We start from the raw sequence: 18,281 nt of genomic DNA on the forward strand, positions 1-18,281 counted from the left end.
TGGGGCGGGGTTACCTGGGTGATGGGGCAGGGTTACATTGGTGATTACCTGGGTGATGGGACGGGGTTACCTGGATGATTACCTGGGTGATGGGGCAGGGTTACCTGGGTGATGGGCGAGGGCTACCTGGGTGATGGGGCGGGGTTACCTGGATGATTACCTGGGTGATGGGGCGGGGTTACCTGGGTGACGGGCTCTGATTGGAAGGTTTCCCACAGGCGCAGCGCTGCCTCACTGAGCGCTGACAGGCAGCCAGTGGGTTCTGCACTATGTGAACTATTTGCAGAGTCTGACGTTTCTGTGAGCGTGCCTTGTATTCTCATTGAGTTGGGTTTTGTTTTCTCCCCCCACCCACTTTGTACTCGCTGGTAAACGAGCTCAACATGCAGCAGGAGTTCAGGAGGGTTGCGCTAAAGAAGAGGGACATGAACGATTCTCTCCCCACACAGGAGCCACTGGGTGAAACGGGTAAGAGAGTCTTGGGTAAATGTTGCCTGGAAAGTTCAACGAGCGAGTATAAATAGTGGAATTTAAGTTGGCTGTTCGATATCGCCCCCATTCCAGGGGTGATATTCCAGTGTTCAACCGCAGGGTGTCTGTTAACTCGGGATCTACCTTAAGACTTCACGTCAAACACTTCCTCAGTGCTGTGACTCTCAGTAATCGCTTCCCGTCTCCAAGTTGTTTACTCTCGAGACTCCATTAATGCTGGTCAAAACAAACCTGAAATGAATTGGATATAACTGTGGCTGTATTTGGATCAAATAAAGATTCGTTTTACTGGAGAATACATTTCTGTGCAGTTGGCCAGAAAGGTGCCAGATATTTGGTTAGCTGGTAAAGGATTGAGGTTTTTGCTGGCAGTTGGTTTCCATGCACGCGGAGCAGGAACATTTTTATAGGAGTTGCTGTGCCCACTCCCTCACTGCGGAGGGAGGTGTGTGTGGGCGAGGATAGCTCCAGTGACCATGCATCCAAATGGTTTAAGGGACATTTGCTTGTAATGCTGACAGGTGGATGTAGACTACTTTGGGAAAAAGTTGCCAGAGGCTGGGGTGTTTCTGGGTGTGTGGGCGTGGTGGGGATGGGATACAGTAAATATGGAGATTACAAATAGTTAAATACACAGAACGCTGCAAACGCCCAGCCAGTCAGCCAACATTAATGAAAGAAAGGACAATGTTGGTGTTTCAGGCATAACCCTTCATCGGGATTACCTTTTCTTTATTTTGAACTACATAGATCAAACCTTTTGACGTTTGGAGGTGTTCTTTAAGTATCTCTAGTAACCGGTAAGGAGCCAAATCCTGAAAAGGATGACATACTGCTACTTAAATGTTGCCTGGTTTGTTTGCCAGAATGTTTTTTTAAATCATTGAATCCCTGCAGTGCAGAAGGCGGCCATTCGGCCCATCGAGTCTGCCCCTACCCTCTGAAAGAGCACCCTCCCTGACCAACTCACCCACCTAACCGGCACATCCTTGGACAGTAAGGGGCAATTTATATGTCAATCCACCTAACCTGCACATCTTTAGATTGTGGGAGGAACCACTGAGCACCAGGAGGAAACTCACGCAGACACAGTGAGAAAGTGCAAACTCTGCACAGTCACCCAAGGCTGGAATTGAACACAGCTCCCTGGCGCTGTGAGGCAGCAACGCTAACCACTGTGCCACCATTGCCTTATTCTTCCTTGTTGAGTTGTAATCATAATCACCTTGATAGAGCCTTTTTACTGAGGCGATACAGCTGAGTAACAGATAAAGCAAGATAAATGAGACATGCATTGTATTCGGCTTTTCTTGTTTTCAAAGTAATTTATAAGTATCAATTTTTATTTAAATACTCCTTGTGCTCGTTAAAAATTCTTTCTAACTGCTGATCAGGTTAATATCTGGTCAACTATTACAATACAATCAATAAAATCCTTGACTTGCATTCTTTGGTGATGCAGGAAGTTCAAACTAGCAAATCACAGTAGGTTTTTTTCAGTTTCAATCTGATTTGTAAAGGACAACAAATAATCATAAAATTCTAATGTTGGGAAGTTGACACCCCCCTCTCGGACTGATACCCCCTTCCCCCCCTCTGGACTGACACCCCATTTCCCCCCTCTCGACTGACACCCATTCCCCCCCCCCCCTCTGGACTAACACCCCATTCCCCCCTCTCGACTGACACCCATTCCCCTCCCCCACCCTGCTGGACTGACACCCCCTTCCCCCCCCCTCGACTGACACCGCCTTCCGCCCTCTCGACTGACACCCCCTTCTCCCCCCCCCCAATCGGACTGACACCCCCTCCCCTTCCCCCCTCTTCCGCCCCCCCCACCGGACTGACCCTCTCTTCTGACCCCCCATCGGACTGACCCCCCCATCGGACTGACACCCCCTCCCCATCGGACTGACACCCACTCTCACCTCCCCATCGGACTGACACCCCTTTCCCCCCCCCCATCGGACTGACCCCCCCCCCCCCACATCGGACTGACCCCCCCCCCATCGGACTGACATCCCCTCCCCCCTCCCCATCGGACTGACATCCCCTTCCCCCCCCCCTCTCGGACTGACACTCCTTCCTCCCTTCCTCCCTCTCGGACTGACACCCCCACCCCGGGACTGACACCCTCCTTTATGGCAGTGACTGCTGTACTATGCAGCAGTGAATATGCAGCAGTGAAGCCAAGGTCTCGGAAGGAGCAGCCAAGCCGTCAAGCCACCCAATGTACCCAACCCTTCAGGCACTACCTGCCCACTATGTGGAAATTCTACAAGGCACACTTCTCAGCCATTTCGGAATCTATCAAATCGGTGTGGAAGCAAGTCATCCTCAATCCCGAGGCAATGCCGAAGAAGAAGGTGACTTTTGCTCCTAATTAATCAATGCCTCAATTGTAAAATTCTTATCCTTTATTTCAAATCTGTTCATGGCCTCACCCCTCCCTATATTTATAATTTTCTCCAGCCCCGAAAGCCTCCCAGATATCTCTGCTTATTCACTTCTGGTCTCCTGTGCATCCTTGATTTTGATTGCTCCACCAATGGAGCCTGTGCCTTCAGCTGATGAAGCCATAAGCTCTGGAATTATCTTCCAAAGCCCCTCAATCTGCCTTTGAGATGCTTCTTAACCCACCTCTGTGACCAAACTCGGCCTCTAATATCTTCTTATGTGGCTCCATGTCAAATTCTGTTTGCTAATACTTTTGTGAAGTTTTGTTTGATTTTTTATCACATTAAATGCGTGCAAATTGATGCATGCAAATAAATACGAGTGCAAATAGTTGTTGACATGAAGTGGTTTTGCTTCACAGTAACTTCTCAGCTAAACTGTCAATTCAATCTGAATTTTGAATGCAGCTAGAATCCCAGAGGGAAGAGGAATGGGATAAGCCAGAAGAGGGAGTCTCGCTCTATTTTGTTCCTGAATTACTCTGGCCTCAGAATTGAACTCAACATCAATATTGAGAAACATTTTTAAAAATCAGACAACTTTAAGGAAATATTCAGGTTAAAGTATTTGGATAATAGAATAGAAAATAGTGATTATAGGGCAGTGATTTTCACACTTTTCTGTATGAATGTTAGAGTGGATATAAGACAAATTATGTGACCACACTGGAGACAATTGGAACATTTCTGGAGTTTGGGATTAGGTGAAAGTTAGCAAATAGAAAGAAAAACTGGTCAAAAGGGAGAAAGAAGAGAGGCGTTGAGGACAGTTTTGTTGGAAATTGATATACAAAGAACAAAGAAAGTTACAGCACAGAACAGGCCCTTCGGCCCTCCAAGCCTGCACCGACCATGCTGTCTAACCTAAAACCTTCTTCTGGGGTCCGTACCCCTCTTTTCCCATCCTATTCATGTATTTGTCAAGACGCCCCTTAATAGTCACTATTGTACCTGCTTCCACCATCTCCTCTGGCAGCGAGTTCCACTACCCTCTGTGTAAAAAAAAAAAACTTCCCTCGCACATCTCCTCTAAACTTTGCTCCTCGCACCTTAAGCCAATGTCCCCTAGTAATTGTCTTTTCCACCCTGGGAAAAAGCTTCTGACTATCCACTCTGTCCATGCCCCTCATAATTTTGTAGACTTCCATCAGGTTGCCCCTCAACCTCCGTTGTTCCAGTGAGAATAAACCGAGTTTATTCAACCTCTCCTCGTAGCTAATGCCCTCCATAGCAGGCAGCATCCTGGTAAACCTCTTCTGTACCCTCCACATCTTTCTGTAGTGTGGCGACCATAATCGAACACTATATTCCAAGGGTGGCCTAACTAAGGTTCTATGCAGCTGCAGCGTGACTTGCCAATTTTTATACTCAATGCCCCGGCTGATAAGAGCAAGTATGTCATATGCCTTTTGACTACCCGCGATGCTACTTTTCGTGACCTGTGAACTTGTGCACCCAGATCCCTCAATACTCTTAAGGGATCTGCCATTTACTGTATATTTCCCACCTCTATTAGACCTTCCAAAATGCATTACCTCACTATTGTCCCGATTAAACGCCATCTGCCATCTCTCCGCCCAAGTCTCCAACCGATCTATATCCTGCTGTATCCTCTAACAGCCCTTATTACTATCCGCAATTCCACCTTTGTGTCATCAGTTACAAATCAGACCAGTTACATTTCCTCTAAATCATTTACATAAACTACAAACAGCAAAGGTCCCAGCACTGATCCCTGCGGAACACCACTAGTCACAGCCCTCCATTCAGAAATGCACCCTTCCCCTGTTATCCTTCTATGACTGAGCCAGTTCTGTAGCCATCTTGCGAGCTCACCTCTGATGCCTTCTGTACCAGTCTGCCATGAAGGACCTTGTCAAAGGCCTTACTGACGTGCATTTAGACAAGATCCACTGCCCTACCTTCATCAATCATCCTCGAAAACCCAATCAATTTAGTGAGACACGACCTCCCCTTCACAAAACCATGCTGCCTCTCACTAATCTGTCCATTTGCTTCCAAATGGGAGTAAATCCTGTCCTGAAGAATCCTCTCCAATAATTTATCTACCACTGACGGAAGGCTCCCCGGCCTGTTCTCCTGTCCTCTGGGACCTCACCTGTAGTCAGTGAGGATACAAAGATTTCTGTCAAGGCCCCAGAAATGTCCTCCCTTGCCTCCCTCAGTATTCTGGGGTAGATCCCATTAGGCCCTGGGGACTTACCCACCTCAATTTTTTTCAAAACGTCCAACACCTACTCCTTTTTGATTTCAATGTGACCAAGATTATCTACACATCCTTCTCCAGACTCATCATCCACCAAGTCCTTGTCTTTGGTGAATACTGATGCAAAGTACTCATTCAATACCACACCCATTTCCTCTGGTTCCATGCATGGTGAGTCCCAGGCAATATAGGGGAAGTTAATGCCACCCAGCACAACAATCCTATTGCTTTTACATCTTTCCAATCTCTGCCTACATATCTGCTCCTCTATCTCCTGCTGTCCATTGGTAGGCCTGTAGTAAACCCCCAACATTGTGACTGCACCCTTCCTATTCCTGAGCTCTACTCATATTGCCTCGCTTCATGAGCCCGCTGCAATGTCCTCCCACAGGACAGCTGTGATATTCTCCTTAACCAGTAGTGCAACTCCCCCACCCCTTTTACATCCCCCTCTATCCCTCCTGAAACATCTAAATCCTGGAACATTTAGCTGCCAATCCTGTTCCTCAACCAAGTCTCTGTAATGGCAACAACATCATAGTTCCAAGTACTAATCCAAGCTCTAAGTAATAATAATCTTTTATTAGTGGCACAAGTAGGCTTGCATTAACACTGCAATGAAGTTACTGTAAAATTCCCCTAGTCGCCCCTCTCAAGCACCTGTTCGAGTACACTGAGGGAGAATTCAGAATGTCCAATTCGCCCAACAGGCAAGTCTTTTGGGACTTGTGGGGTTCTTCTTCCTTAACTGTTCTACTTCTCGCATTGAAACAAATGCATTTCAGGCCATCAGTCCCGCTGTGTTTTGCAACATCTCCCTGTCTACTCTTCCTCTGAGTCTTGCTGGCCCTATTCTCTAGTTCCCCCTTGGTTATTTCACCTTCTGACTTATTGCTCCGGTTCCCACCCCACCCTCCCACACTAGTTTAAACCCTCCCGTGTGACACTAGCAAAACTTGCGGCCGGGATATTTATGCCCCTCCAGTTTAGATGTAACCCATCCTCTTTGTACAGGTCCCACCTGCCCCGAAAGAGATCCCAATGGTCTAGATATCTGAAACCCTCCTATACCAGCTGTTTAGCCACATGTTTAGCTGTACTATCTTCCTATGTCAAGCCTCACCAGCACTTGGCACAGGGAGTAATCCGAGATTTCAACTCGGGAGATCCTGTTTTTTAACTTTCTACCTAACTCCCTGAGCTCCTGCTGCAGAACCTCGTCACTCTTTGTGCCTTTGTTGTTAGTACCAATATGTGCCACCGTACCGATATGTATATAGGGGACGATGGGGGACTGTTTCTATTCATTGTGTACATCAATGATTTGGATATAGTTCTACATGCAGATTATTTGACAGGAAGGATTGGTGTTTTTTAATTTCCCTGTCAGTACATGAGTATCTTCAGTTAATTTTTATTCATTGATGAAATGTGGGCATTTCTGGCAAAGCTGGAAATTTATTGACCACCCTTAATTGCCATTGTGAAGATGGTGGTGAGCTGCCTTCTTCAATCGGTTTGTCAATATCCATATTAAAAAGTAAATTATTAAGTAGAATATTAAAAGTAAAAGTTGACAGCTGACATCCTTTTAAGTGTCACATCATCAAGAATTTCTGAGATACCTTGCCCTTCCAGGGTAATCTGAGGCAGACAGGGGGCATTTCAGGGCCGAAAGTGATGGTCTTAGGCCCATTTGTGAGTTTGTGCGATACACAGCATGAAATGATCTGATCAGGTCAACTAGTATACCACATGATGCCTTTTGATGTGCCCTATTTCAGCATGGACGGCACAGTGGCTAGCACTGCGACCTCACAGCGCCAGCGATCCAGGTTCAATTCCAATCTTGGGTGACTGTCCTGTGTGGAGTTTGCACTTTCTCCCCTGTGTGGGTTTCCTCCGGGTGCTCTGGTTTCCTCCCACAGTCCAAAGATGTGCAGGTTAGGTGGATTGGCCATGCTGAATTGCCCCTGAGTGTTCAAAAGGTTAGGTGGGGCTACTGGGTTACGAGGATAGGGTTGGGACTTGGGCCTAGGTAGGGTACTCTTTCCAAGGGTCGGTACAGACCCGATGGGTCGAATGGCCTCCTCCTGTACTGTAGAGATTCTATCAAGGTTGAAGGGCTTGGGCCCCCTCCAAGAGGTGGCCGACAAGGCCAATCTTATAGCACATGGACTGTAAGAATCCCATAATGTGTATTGCCAAGTGTAGGTAGGCTTGCAGTAATCCTTGGGAGAGAACCCCTGGGGCAGATTTATCAACTAGTATGCAAAGGAAACAGTTAATTTGACTGCTCAAAGCTGAATTTTAATGTAGGATGGAGCCTATTAAAATATGTGAGGAAATTAGTACATGCAGATATAAATATGACCAACTTATCATCCACATATCAGAAATGTGCAATGAGTAAGAAGTTAGGCTTCATTTCGTTGAATACGCGTTTCTCATGGAACCTGACACAGATGTTTGTGAGAGCTGGACTGAGAGAGGATCCCATGGCAATGCCATCTATCTGGGCATACATGGTGTCATTAAAGCCCAATTCAACGGCATAAGTTCCCAAGTTCACAAGCTCAATGAATACTGATTCATGTTTTGGTGGCGGATCTAGATCGCTTTAATATAGTGCTGCAGCGTAAAATATCTGTGGTCTCCTTGAGTGGAACATTGGTGAATAGGCTAGCAATGTAAATGAACACATGGACACAGTATTGCTATCAATACGGGACTGGTTAGCTCAGTTAGCTGGACGGTTGGTTTGTGATGCGGAGTGACAGCAACAGCGCAGTTCAGTTACCGTACCGACTGAAGTTATTCACGTCTTCGCAACTTTGCCCCTCACCTGAGGTGTGGTGACCCTCGGGTTAAATCACCACCGGCCAGCTCCCCCTCTCAAAGGGGGTGCAAGAGGTCACTCAGCTGCCTCCATGAGTGGTGAGTGCTGAGGGAGCAGCGAGAGCACCGAGGACCTCTGGAGCTGTGGTGACATTTACATTTATTTATTTTTAATGACTTTATAAATATGAAGAAATCCTTCACCGTGTATGTGGAAAACGTGCCCAAGTTGTAACAATCCACCTAATCATTTGGCCAATTCATTTTATGCAGAACTGGTCATAGATAAGATAAGGCGTAAAGGGACATCACTTTTGTGTGTCTTTGGCAGCCCATACATACTGTGGACTGCGAGGACAAATCCTGTGATTTATATTGGATTGGATTTGTTTATTGTCACGTGTACCGAGGTACAGTGAAAAGTATTTTTCTGCGAGCAGCTCATCAGATCATTAAATACATGAAAAGGAAATAAAAGAAAATACATAATAGGGCAACACAACATGTACAATGTAACTACTGGCATCGGATGAAGCATACAGGGTGTAGTGTTAATGAGGTCAGTCCATAAGAGGGTCATTTAGGAGTCTGGTGACAGTGGGGAAGAAGCTGTTTTTGAGTCTGTTCGTGCGTGTTCTCAGACTTCTGTATCTCCTGCCCGATAGAAGAAGTTGGAAGAGTGAGTAAGCCGGGTGAGAGGGATCTTTGATTAGGCTGCCCGCTTTCCCCAGGCAGCGGGAGGTGTAGATGGAGTCAATGGATGGGAGGCAGGTTTGTGTGATGGACTGGGCGGTGTTCATGACTCTCTGAAGTTTCTTGCGGTCCTGGGCCGAGCAGTTGCCATACCAGGCTGTGATGCAGCCCGATAGGATGCTTTCTATGGTGCATCTGTAAAAGTTGGTAAGAGTCAATGTGGACATGCCGAATTTCCTTAGTTTCCTGAGGAAGTATAGGCGCTGTTGTGCGTTCTTGGTGGTAGCGTTGACGTGGGTGGACCAGGACAGATTTTTGGAGATGTGCACCCCTAGGAATTTGAAACTGCTAACCATCTCCACCTCGGCCCTGTTGATGCCGACAGGGGTGTGTACAGTACTTTGCTTCCTGAAGTCAATGACCAGCTGTTTAGTTTTGCTGGCACTGAGGGAGAGATTGTTGTCGCAACACCACTCCACTAGGTTCTCGATCACATTGTAGTTTCTTGCACAGTCCAGCACGCATTCTTTTCAGCTTGCTTTCAAGCAAGATATTCCGGTTATTTTGAGTGGCAGGTCTAATGGATATGAATTTGGAGACATCATTAAGAATAGCATGCATTTTGTTGACATAGTCACATTTGTCAAGGATTAGTAGTTCTGTCCTTTTGCCAGGTTTATGATGTGTATGTTCACATTGGTCTTAAGGCCATACAACACTGTAAGACATTTGCCTTGCATGTGAAAATCAGACAGGTTGTTCAGAACCCCGAAAAGTTGTTCGGAATCCTGCAATATGCGCAGCTGAGCATGTTTTCAATGATTCAGTGGCTTCAGGGATGCTGGTTTGTGATAGAATACCTGGGATCAGAGGAGTTCAAACTAAGCAAATACCTCTTCCCATTTGATTGGTGGTTAAGGCATACCAAACTATGCGCAAGAACAAATGCCTCGCTTTCTGAGCGTATTTGTTGCATGTTTAGTGGCATCGTTAATTACATTGCCAGACCCCTTCTGATTCAGTGAGTTTCCGGTGAAGACGTGTTTCAAACAGTATGTGCAGCCAAATATTAAAGCAATATGATGACAAACAGATCAAATCAAAAAATGAAAGAAATTTGTGCACCTCAGATAAAGCGTAGGGCATGGCTTAAATTAATATCCCTATTACCAATCTGTTCAATCTCATCTCGCATGAACACTCACTCAATTGGGAGCCTGTCTTACTTTAGGATTATCAATGCATCTAGAAATGAAAACTGCCACAACCTTAGGCTTAATATACTCTTGGACAAATCTGATATCTGTTCTTAACTTACCTGTAAGTCAAACTATGTTGTCGCTATCCCGAATTTGGTCTTTGTTGTTTGTATCTCTGTCTCAGGTGTACAAATTGTCGGTTTGGTAGTACAGAATGTAAGTTTTGCTGACGAAATGCATATTTGCAAAATGATTAAAATGCAAATTTTACAATACAATTAATTGTCTTCTGTGTCAGTTTAATGCTTTATCTACGTTTTAAAATTGTAGTCGCGGACCGTGACTTGATTTATTGAATTCAAAATATGCATTTTAAGCATGTTTCCAGGGTGCAATAATATGTTAGTCAGCTGAACAGGTTTATTTATCTTCTAGCGGTTGTTATTCACAATTTCCTGAAGAAGTACTTTTATTTAAGTAAAGTCTATATTGCATGTTTTTCTCCAAATACACAGAATCTGAGCAACAGCACATTCCAGTAATTTGTAGCTTTCTTTCGGGTTTATAAACTTCAGAAAATGTATTGCAAAATATTACAGCACAGAAACAGGCCATTCAGTGCCAGCATTTATGCTCCAAATAAGCTTTTACATCAGACCCTATCAATATATTTTTCCTTTTTCTCTCATGAGCTTTTCAAGCTTTTAAATACAACTATGCCGTTAACTTCAACTACTCCTTGTGGTAGCGACTTCCACGTTATAACTCTCTGGGTAATCCTCTTGAATTCCCCATTGGATTTCCTAGTAACCATTTAACATCTAGTTCCCGAGTTCTGGTCTCCTCCACAAGTGGAAACATCTTTGTCTACCCGAACAAACAATTTTGTGACCTTGAAGACTTTGCATTACTCTTCTCTTTTCTCGAGAAAGGAGTCCCAGCCTGTTCAATATTTTGTGATAAATTAATCTCTCAATTCTAGTATAATTCTACTTAATTGATTTTTCTGCTTCTTTCAAATGCCGCTATATCTTTTTTATAATATGGAGAGCTCCAAGTGTGACCTAAACAAGGTTCTATACCCGTTAAATGTTACTTCGCTGTTTTTCAATTGTATCCCTCTTGAAATAAACACCAGTGATTTTTGTTTTTAAAAATGTTCTTATTAAGCTGCATTGCTACTTTTAGTGATTTGTGTACCTCCTGTTTCCCTTGCTAATTAGGCACTAGCTTTCCTACCAAATTGTATTACCTCGCAGATAGATACACATGTTGAAGTTCATTTGTCAATTACATACCATTCTGCAAGTTTATTAGTGTCTTCCTGTATTTTGTTGCAATCTTCTTCCATAAATAAATAAACCACCTAATTTAGTGTCAGCCACAAATTTCGAAACTATACACCCAGTTCCTGAGTCCAAATTGTTTATGTAAATACTGATTCTTGTGGAACACTACTTCTCCCCATTTTCTATTCTGAGTACCTTTAACCCTTACTTTCTGTATTCTGTTTTGTAGCCATAAGAACATAAGAACTAGGAACAGGAGTAGGCCATCTGGCCCCTCGAGCCTGCTCCGCCATTTAATGAGATCATGGCTGATCTTTGTGGACTCAGCTCCACTCTCCGGCCCGTACACCATATCCTCGAATCCCTTTATTCTTTAGAAAGGTATCTATCTTTTTCTTAAAAACGTTTAAAGAAGGAGCCTCAACTGCTTCACTGGGCAAGTAATTCCAGAGATTCACAACCCTTTGGGTGAAGAAGTTCCTCCTACACTCCGTCCTAAATCTACTTCCCCTTATTTTGAGGCTATGTCCCCTAGTTCTGCTTTCCCCGACCAGTGGAAACAACCTGCCCGCATCTATCCTATCTATTCCCTTCATAATTTTATATGTTTCAATAAGATCCCCCCATATCCTTCTAAACTCCAATGAGTACAGTCCCAGTCTACTCAACCTCTCGTCATAATCTAATCCCCTCAACTCTGGGATCAACCTAGTGAATCTCCTCTGCACTCCCTCCAGTGCCAATATGTCCTTTCTCAGGAAAGGAGACCAAAACTGAACACAATACTCCAGATGCGGCCTCACCAACACCCTATACAATTGCAGCATAACCTCCCTAGTCTTGAACTCCATCCCTCTAGCAACGAAAGACAAAACTCGATTAGCCTTCTTAATCACCTGTTGCACCTGCACACCAACTTTTTGTGACTCGTGCACCAGCACACCCAGGTCCCTCTGCACAGCAGCATGTTTTAACATCTTACCGTTTAAATAATAATCAATTCTGCTGTTATTCCTCCCAAAATGGATAGCCTCACACTTGGCAACATTGAATTCCATCTGCCAGACCCTAGCCCATTCACCTAACCTATCCAAATCCTTCTGCAGACTTCCGGTATCCTCTGCACTTTTTGCTTTACCACTCATCTTAGTGTCGTCTGCAAACTTTGACACATTGCACTTGGTCCCCAACTCCAAATCGTCTATGTAAATTGTGAACAACTGCGGGCCCAACACTGATCCTTGAGGGACCCCACTAGTTACAGGTTGCCAACCACAGAAACACCCATTTATCCCCACTCTCTGCTTTCTGTTAGTTAACCGATCCTCTATCCATGCTACCACTTTACCCTCAATGCCATGCATCTTTAGTTTATGCAGCAACCTTTTGTGTGGCACCTTGTCAAAAGCTTTCTAGAAATCCAGATATACCACATCCATCGGCTCCCCGTTATCTACTGCACTGGTAACGTCCTCAAAAAATTCTACCAAATTAGTCAGACACGACCTACCCTTTGTGAACCCATGCTGCGTCTGTCCAATGGGACAATTTCCCTCCAGGTGCCCCGCTATTTCGTCCTTAATGATAGATTCCAGCATTTTCCCTACAACCGAAGTTAAGCTTACCAGCCTATAATTACCCGCTTTCTGCCGACCTCCTTTTTTAAACAGTGGTGTCACGTTTGCTACTTTCCAATCCTCTGGGACCACCCCAGAGTCTAGTGAATTTTGATAAATTATCACTAGTGCGTTTACAATTTCCCTAGCCATCTCTTTTAACACTCTGGGATGCATCCCATCAGGGCCAGGAGACTTGTCTACCTTTAGCCCCATTAGCTTGCCCAATACTGCCTCATTAGTGATTACAATCATCTCAAGGTCCTCACCTATCATATCTTTATTTCCATCAGTCACTGGCATGTTATTTGTGTCCTCCACTGTGAAGACTGACCCAAAAAACCTGTTCAGCTCCTCAGCCATTTCCCCGTCTCCTATTATTAAATCTCCCTTCTCATCTTCCAAAGGACCAATATTTACCTTAGCCACTCTTTTTTGTCTTATATATTTGTAGAAGCTTTTACTATCTGCTTTTATGTTCTGAGCCAGTTTACTTTCATAGTCTACCTTACTCTTCTTTATAGCTTTTTTAGTAGCTTTCTGTTGTCCCCTAAAGACTTCCCAGTCCTCTAGTCTCCCACTAATTTTTTCCACTTTGTATGTTTTTTTCCTTCAATTTGATACTCTCCCTCACCTCCTTAGATATCCACGATCGATTTTTCCCCTTTCTACCATCTTTCTTTTTTGTCGGTATGAACCTTTTCTGAACACTGTGAAAGATCGCTCGGAAGGTTCTCCACTGTTCCTCAACTGCTTCACCATGAAGTCTTTGCTCCCAGTCTACCTTAGCTAGTTCTTCTCTCATCCCATTGTAATCGCCTTTGTTTAAGCACAAAACACTAGTGTTTGATTTTACCTTGTCATCCTCCAACTGTATTTTAAATTCCACCATATTGTGGTCGCTCCTTCCAAGAGGATCCTGAACTAATCAATCCTGCCTCATTACACAGGACCAGATCTAGGACCGCTTGTTCCCTTGTAGGTTCCATTACATACTGTTCCAGGAAATTATCCCGGGCACATTCTATAAACTCCTCCAAAAGGCTGCCTTTACCAACCTGGTTAAACCAATCGATATGCAGATTAAAATCTCCCATGATAACCGCTGTACCATTTCTACATGTATCCATTATTTCTTTGCTTATTGCCTGCCCTACCATGCTGTTACTATTTGGTGGCCTATAGACTACTCCTATCAGTGACCTTTTCGCCTTACTATTCCTGATTTCCACCCAAATTGATTCAACCTTGTCCTCCATAGCACCAATATCATCCCTTACTATTGCCCGGATGCCATCCTTAAACAACAAAGCTCCACCACCGCCCTTACCGTCCATTCTATCCTTTCGTATAGTCTGATACCCTTGGACGTTTAACTCCTAGTCGTGACCATCTTTTAACCATGTTTCAGTAATGGCCACTAAATCAGTCATTCACGATGATTTGCACCATCAACTCATTTACCTTATTTCGGATACTACGAGCATTCAGGTAAAGTACACTTATGCTGTATTTTATGTCTTTGTTATGAATCCTAACACCTTGATCAGTAACTTTTCGCAAATTATTTTTCCTCTTACCCTTTCTCCTAATTTTCCTTGTCTTTGAACCCATATCTCTACATAATAACCTGTCACGTAACCTGCTGCCTTGATCTCCATTAACCATTATACTGTCCATAGCTTTACACTTCCCTTCCCCCCAACTTGCTAGTTTAAAGTCCTTGTGACCAACCTATTTATCCTATTCGCTAGAACACTGGTCCCAGAATGGTTCAGGTGAAGACCGTCCCAACGGTACAGGTCCCTCCTGCCCCAGTACTGATGCCAATGCCCCATGAAATGGAATCCCTCGTTCCCGCACCACTCCTTTAGCCACGTGTTAACTTCCCTAATTTTCTCAACCCTTTGCCAATTGGCACGTGGCTTGCGTAGTAATCCAGCGATTATAACCCTGGAGGGCCGGTTCTTTAATTTAGTCCCTAGTTTTTGATAATCCCCAAACAGGTCCTCTTTCCTAGTCTTACCTATGTTGTTAGTCCCAACGTGGACCACAACAACTGTGATCCTCCCCCTCCCTCTCCAAAATCCTTTCAAGCCGATCAGAGATGTCCCTCACCCTTGTACCGGGCAGGCAACATACCATGCGGGACTCTCGATCTGGCTTACAAAGGATGCCATCAATCCCCCTAATTATAGAATCTGCTACAACTACCACTTGTCTTTTTGCTCCCCCCTCTTGAATGGCTTCCTGTACCACGGTGCAGTGGTCAGTCAACGCATCCTCCCTACAGCCTCTTCCTCATCCACACAGGGAGCAAGTACCTCATACCTGTTGGACAAGGTCAAGGGCTGAGGCTCCTCAACTCCTAAATTCAGGATCCCCCTACCTGCCTCCCTTGCAGTCACACCACTCTGTCCCTGACCACTGAGCCAGCCAGAGCAGGAAAAAGCAATAGAATGTGGGAAATAACTGGTACTGGTCCAAACTGATCTTGCTTACAGTACCTTAAAATGGAACTCTGAGGCAGCACGGTGGCGCAGTGGTTAGCATTGCTGCATCACTGTGCCGAGGTCCCAGGTTCGATCCCGGCTCTGGGTCACTGTCCATGTGGAGTTTGTACGTTCTCTCTGTGTTTGCGCAGGATTCGCCCCCACAACCCAAAGATGTGCAGGGTAGGTGGGTTGGCCATGCTAAATTCTCCTTAATTGGAAGAAATGAATTGGGTACTCTAAATTTTTTTTTTTTTTTAAATGAAACTCTGTTCGTAACCAGTACCAGCCATTACCAAGGTTTGCTGATTTCTCCTTCTGACTTCACATGTACTGACTTTGGTCATGAGTTTACTATGTGGCACCTCAAAGTTCTTTTGGAAATTCAAGTACAAGACATCTACTGCATCACACATTGGCAACCCTACAATGCAAAAGGAGGCCATGCAGCCCTTCGAGTCTGCACCGATCCTCCGAAAGAGCACCCTACCTAGGCCCTCCCCTGCCCTATCCTCGTAACCCATCTAACCTTTGGACACTAAGGGGAAATTTAGCATGGCCAATCAACCTAACCTGCACATCTTTGGACATATCTACCCTTTCTGTTACTTCTCTAAAGAATTCAGTAGGATTTGTCAAGTATGATCTCTTTTGGAATCTGTGACTCTTGTGTTTTCAGTTTCCAAATGTTTTTCTTTAGTTTTGATTCAGGATCCCATTAATTTTCCTGCCACCATTGTTAAGCTTATTGGTCCATAGTTCCTTGTGCTTGTTATTTCTCCTTTTTTATATGTAGGAATCACATTAACTGTCCACCAGTCTTCTTGTGCTGTTACTTTTTTAAAAAATAAAATAATTTTATCTATACACCAACCAAACTGGGGTTTCATTGTGGTATTGTTGCTAGCTGAGTAATCCTGAAACCCAGGGTAATGCTCCGGGGACCCGGGTTTGAATCCCACAAGGCCAAACAGTAGAATTTTTATTTCATAAAAATCTGGAATTAAAAGCCTAATGGTGACATTGGAACCGTTGTCAATTGTTGTAAAAACCCATCTGGTTAGCTAATGTCCTTTGGTGTGGGGAGTTTCTCCATGTCATGCCCACAGTTAGTCAGCCATCCTGCACTGGTGAGCTAAGCAGGACGGTTCCTCCTTTCAGCCCCCCTCCACCCCACCTCCTGGCTTTCAGGACCCCTCCCCCTCCCGCCAACCTTCTCTGGTCCTTTAAAACCCCGGTCTTATGGAGACGACCCCCCCGGGCTCGACCCCTGACACTGCCAACCTGGCACCTTGGTACTGCCAGGGCACCATGCCGGCAGCACCAGGGTGCCCAGGTGCCAGGTGGTGCCAGGGTACCATCCTGCCTTGTCCCTGACCACCTGGGGTTCTCTCATGACCTGTGAGACCCCCCTAGGTGCCGTCACGTCTGGTCCACATTTGTGGAAACCATTGCTAAACGGCGCCGTGGTGGGGGTCTCGCAGGTGCCACATGTGCCGAGTAAAAGCGGCGTCTGGGTCTCTGGATCTGGCCCAGTGAGGGTAACATCCCGATCGCGCTGGCAGAGCGTGTTGGTGACTCGCATTGGCCCAGCACAGAGCCTGATTTGGGGCTCTCACGGAATTCACCTGTTGCGCTTGGATCCGCGCCAGGCACAATGAGGCAGTTGCATCATGCCCTGTGTATTTATTTGGATCTTCATGTGTACCATGTTAGTCTGCCAGATAAACACTGAGTTAATTATTTAATATCTCTGTCACTTCAATGTCATTTATCAGTGTGTATACCTTCGTCGCACTGTAAATTCTATGATTCCAATCCTACTTTCCATCATTTGGTCTGTGGTCCTGCAGGTTATGGCACTTCAGCTGCATAGCCAGACACCTTTTATATGAGAGGAGGATTTCTGCCTCTGCCATCTACCCAGGAAGTGAATCCCAGACCCTTAGCACCCTCTGGGTGAAGTTTCTTTCCCCCACCTTGCCTCAATCCTTCCACCAATCATTTTAAATCGATGCCCCTTGGTCACTGACCTCTCTGCTCAGGTAAATAGGCTTTTCCCACCTCCCCTATCCAGGCCCTTCACAATTTTGTACCTGTTGATCAAATCTCCCTCAGCCAACTCTGTTCCAAGGAGAACAATCGCGGTCTATCCCAGTGTTTTGCAAACATTTTTTTCGGGGACCCGTTTTTACCAACGGCCAACCTTCGGGACCCAACCCGGCCGACCTTTGAGGTCCACGCCGGCCGACCTTTGCGGTCCGCGCTGTCTGACCTTTGCGGCCCGCGCCGGCTGACCGTCGCGGCCCCCGCAGGATGACCTTCGCATCCCACCATTTTCTCTTACCTTGTTTGCTGACAAAATGGAGGAATCGCAATCGCGCCCAAAGCACGTGATGTCAACATTCGGGGGGCATGACCTGCTCTCTGCCTCCATTCAGGCAGGAAGATTACATAGAATTAAAAAAAAACATCTTCTGCGTCTCCGATTGCGCAAATCCGCGGGCAACAGCCGCAGCAGCTGGCTTTTAACAATGCCGGCTGCGAGCGGCCTTCAAAAAGGCCGCGACCGTATTAAAAAAAATGCGACCGCACTGCGCATGCGTGCCCGCTCATCGGTGTGCATGCGCAGAGTTTTGACGCATTGATAAAAGCCAGCTGCTGCGGCTGTCGCCCGCAAATTTGCGCAATCGGGAGCGCCGCCACAGATGGCTCCGCGACTCTCCCGACACCTGCCTGCGACCCACCCGCAGGTCGCGCCCCTGACTTTGAAAATGCCTGGTCTATCCAATCTTTCCGCAGAACTGCACATTCCAAACCTTTCTGTATTCCCTTTCATCTCCTGCTTTCACATCTATGTACTAAGTGTATGCTTTAAATTTTGCTTTACTTAAATTATGTTTTTATTTTTTCAATTCATGTTGTTGCAATATGGCTTGTTCCTGCATTTTAGCAGGAACTATTTGTGGGCTCCATTGA

The 18,281-nt window shown here is 45.4% G+C and overlaps 1 protein-coding gene across 1 annotated transcript in view; it reads left to right on the forward strand.

Moving 5' to 3' along the window:
• Nucleotides 1-257: 257 nt before the first annotated feature.
• Nucleotides 258-18,281, forward strand: part of LOC140396227 (FYVE, RhoGEF and PH domain-containing protein 4-like) — a 431,975-nt gene continuing 413,951 nt past the window's right edge. The window contains exon 1 of the mRNA XM_072484548.1: nucleotides 258-468. Within this exon, the coding sequence (XP_072340649.1) occupies nucleotides 384-468 (85 nt within the window). The 5' untranslated portion in view covers nucleotides 258-383. The remainder of the gene's footprint in view (nucleotides 469-18,281) is intronic.

The sequence above is a fragment of the Scyliorhinus torazame genome, chromosome 19, assembly GCF_047496885.1.
Source record: "Scyliorhinus torazame isolate Kashiwa2021f chromosome 19, sScyTor2.1, whole genome shotgun sequence".
NCBI lineage: Eukaryota > Metazoa > Chordata > Chondrichthyes > Carcharhiniformes > Scyliorhinidae > Scyliorhinus > Scyliorhinus torazame.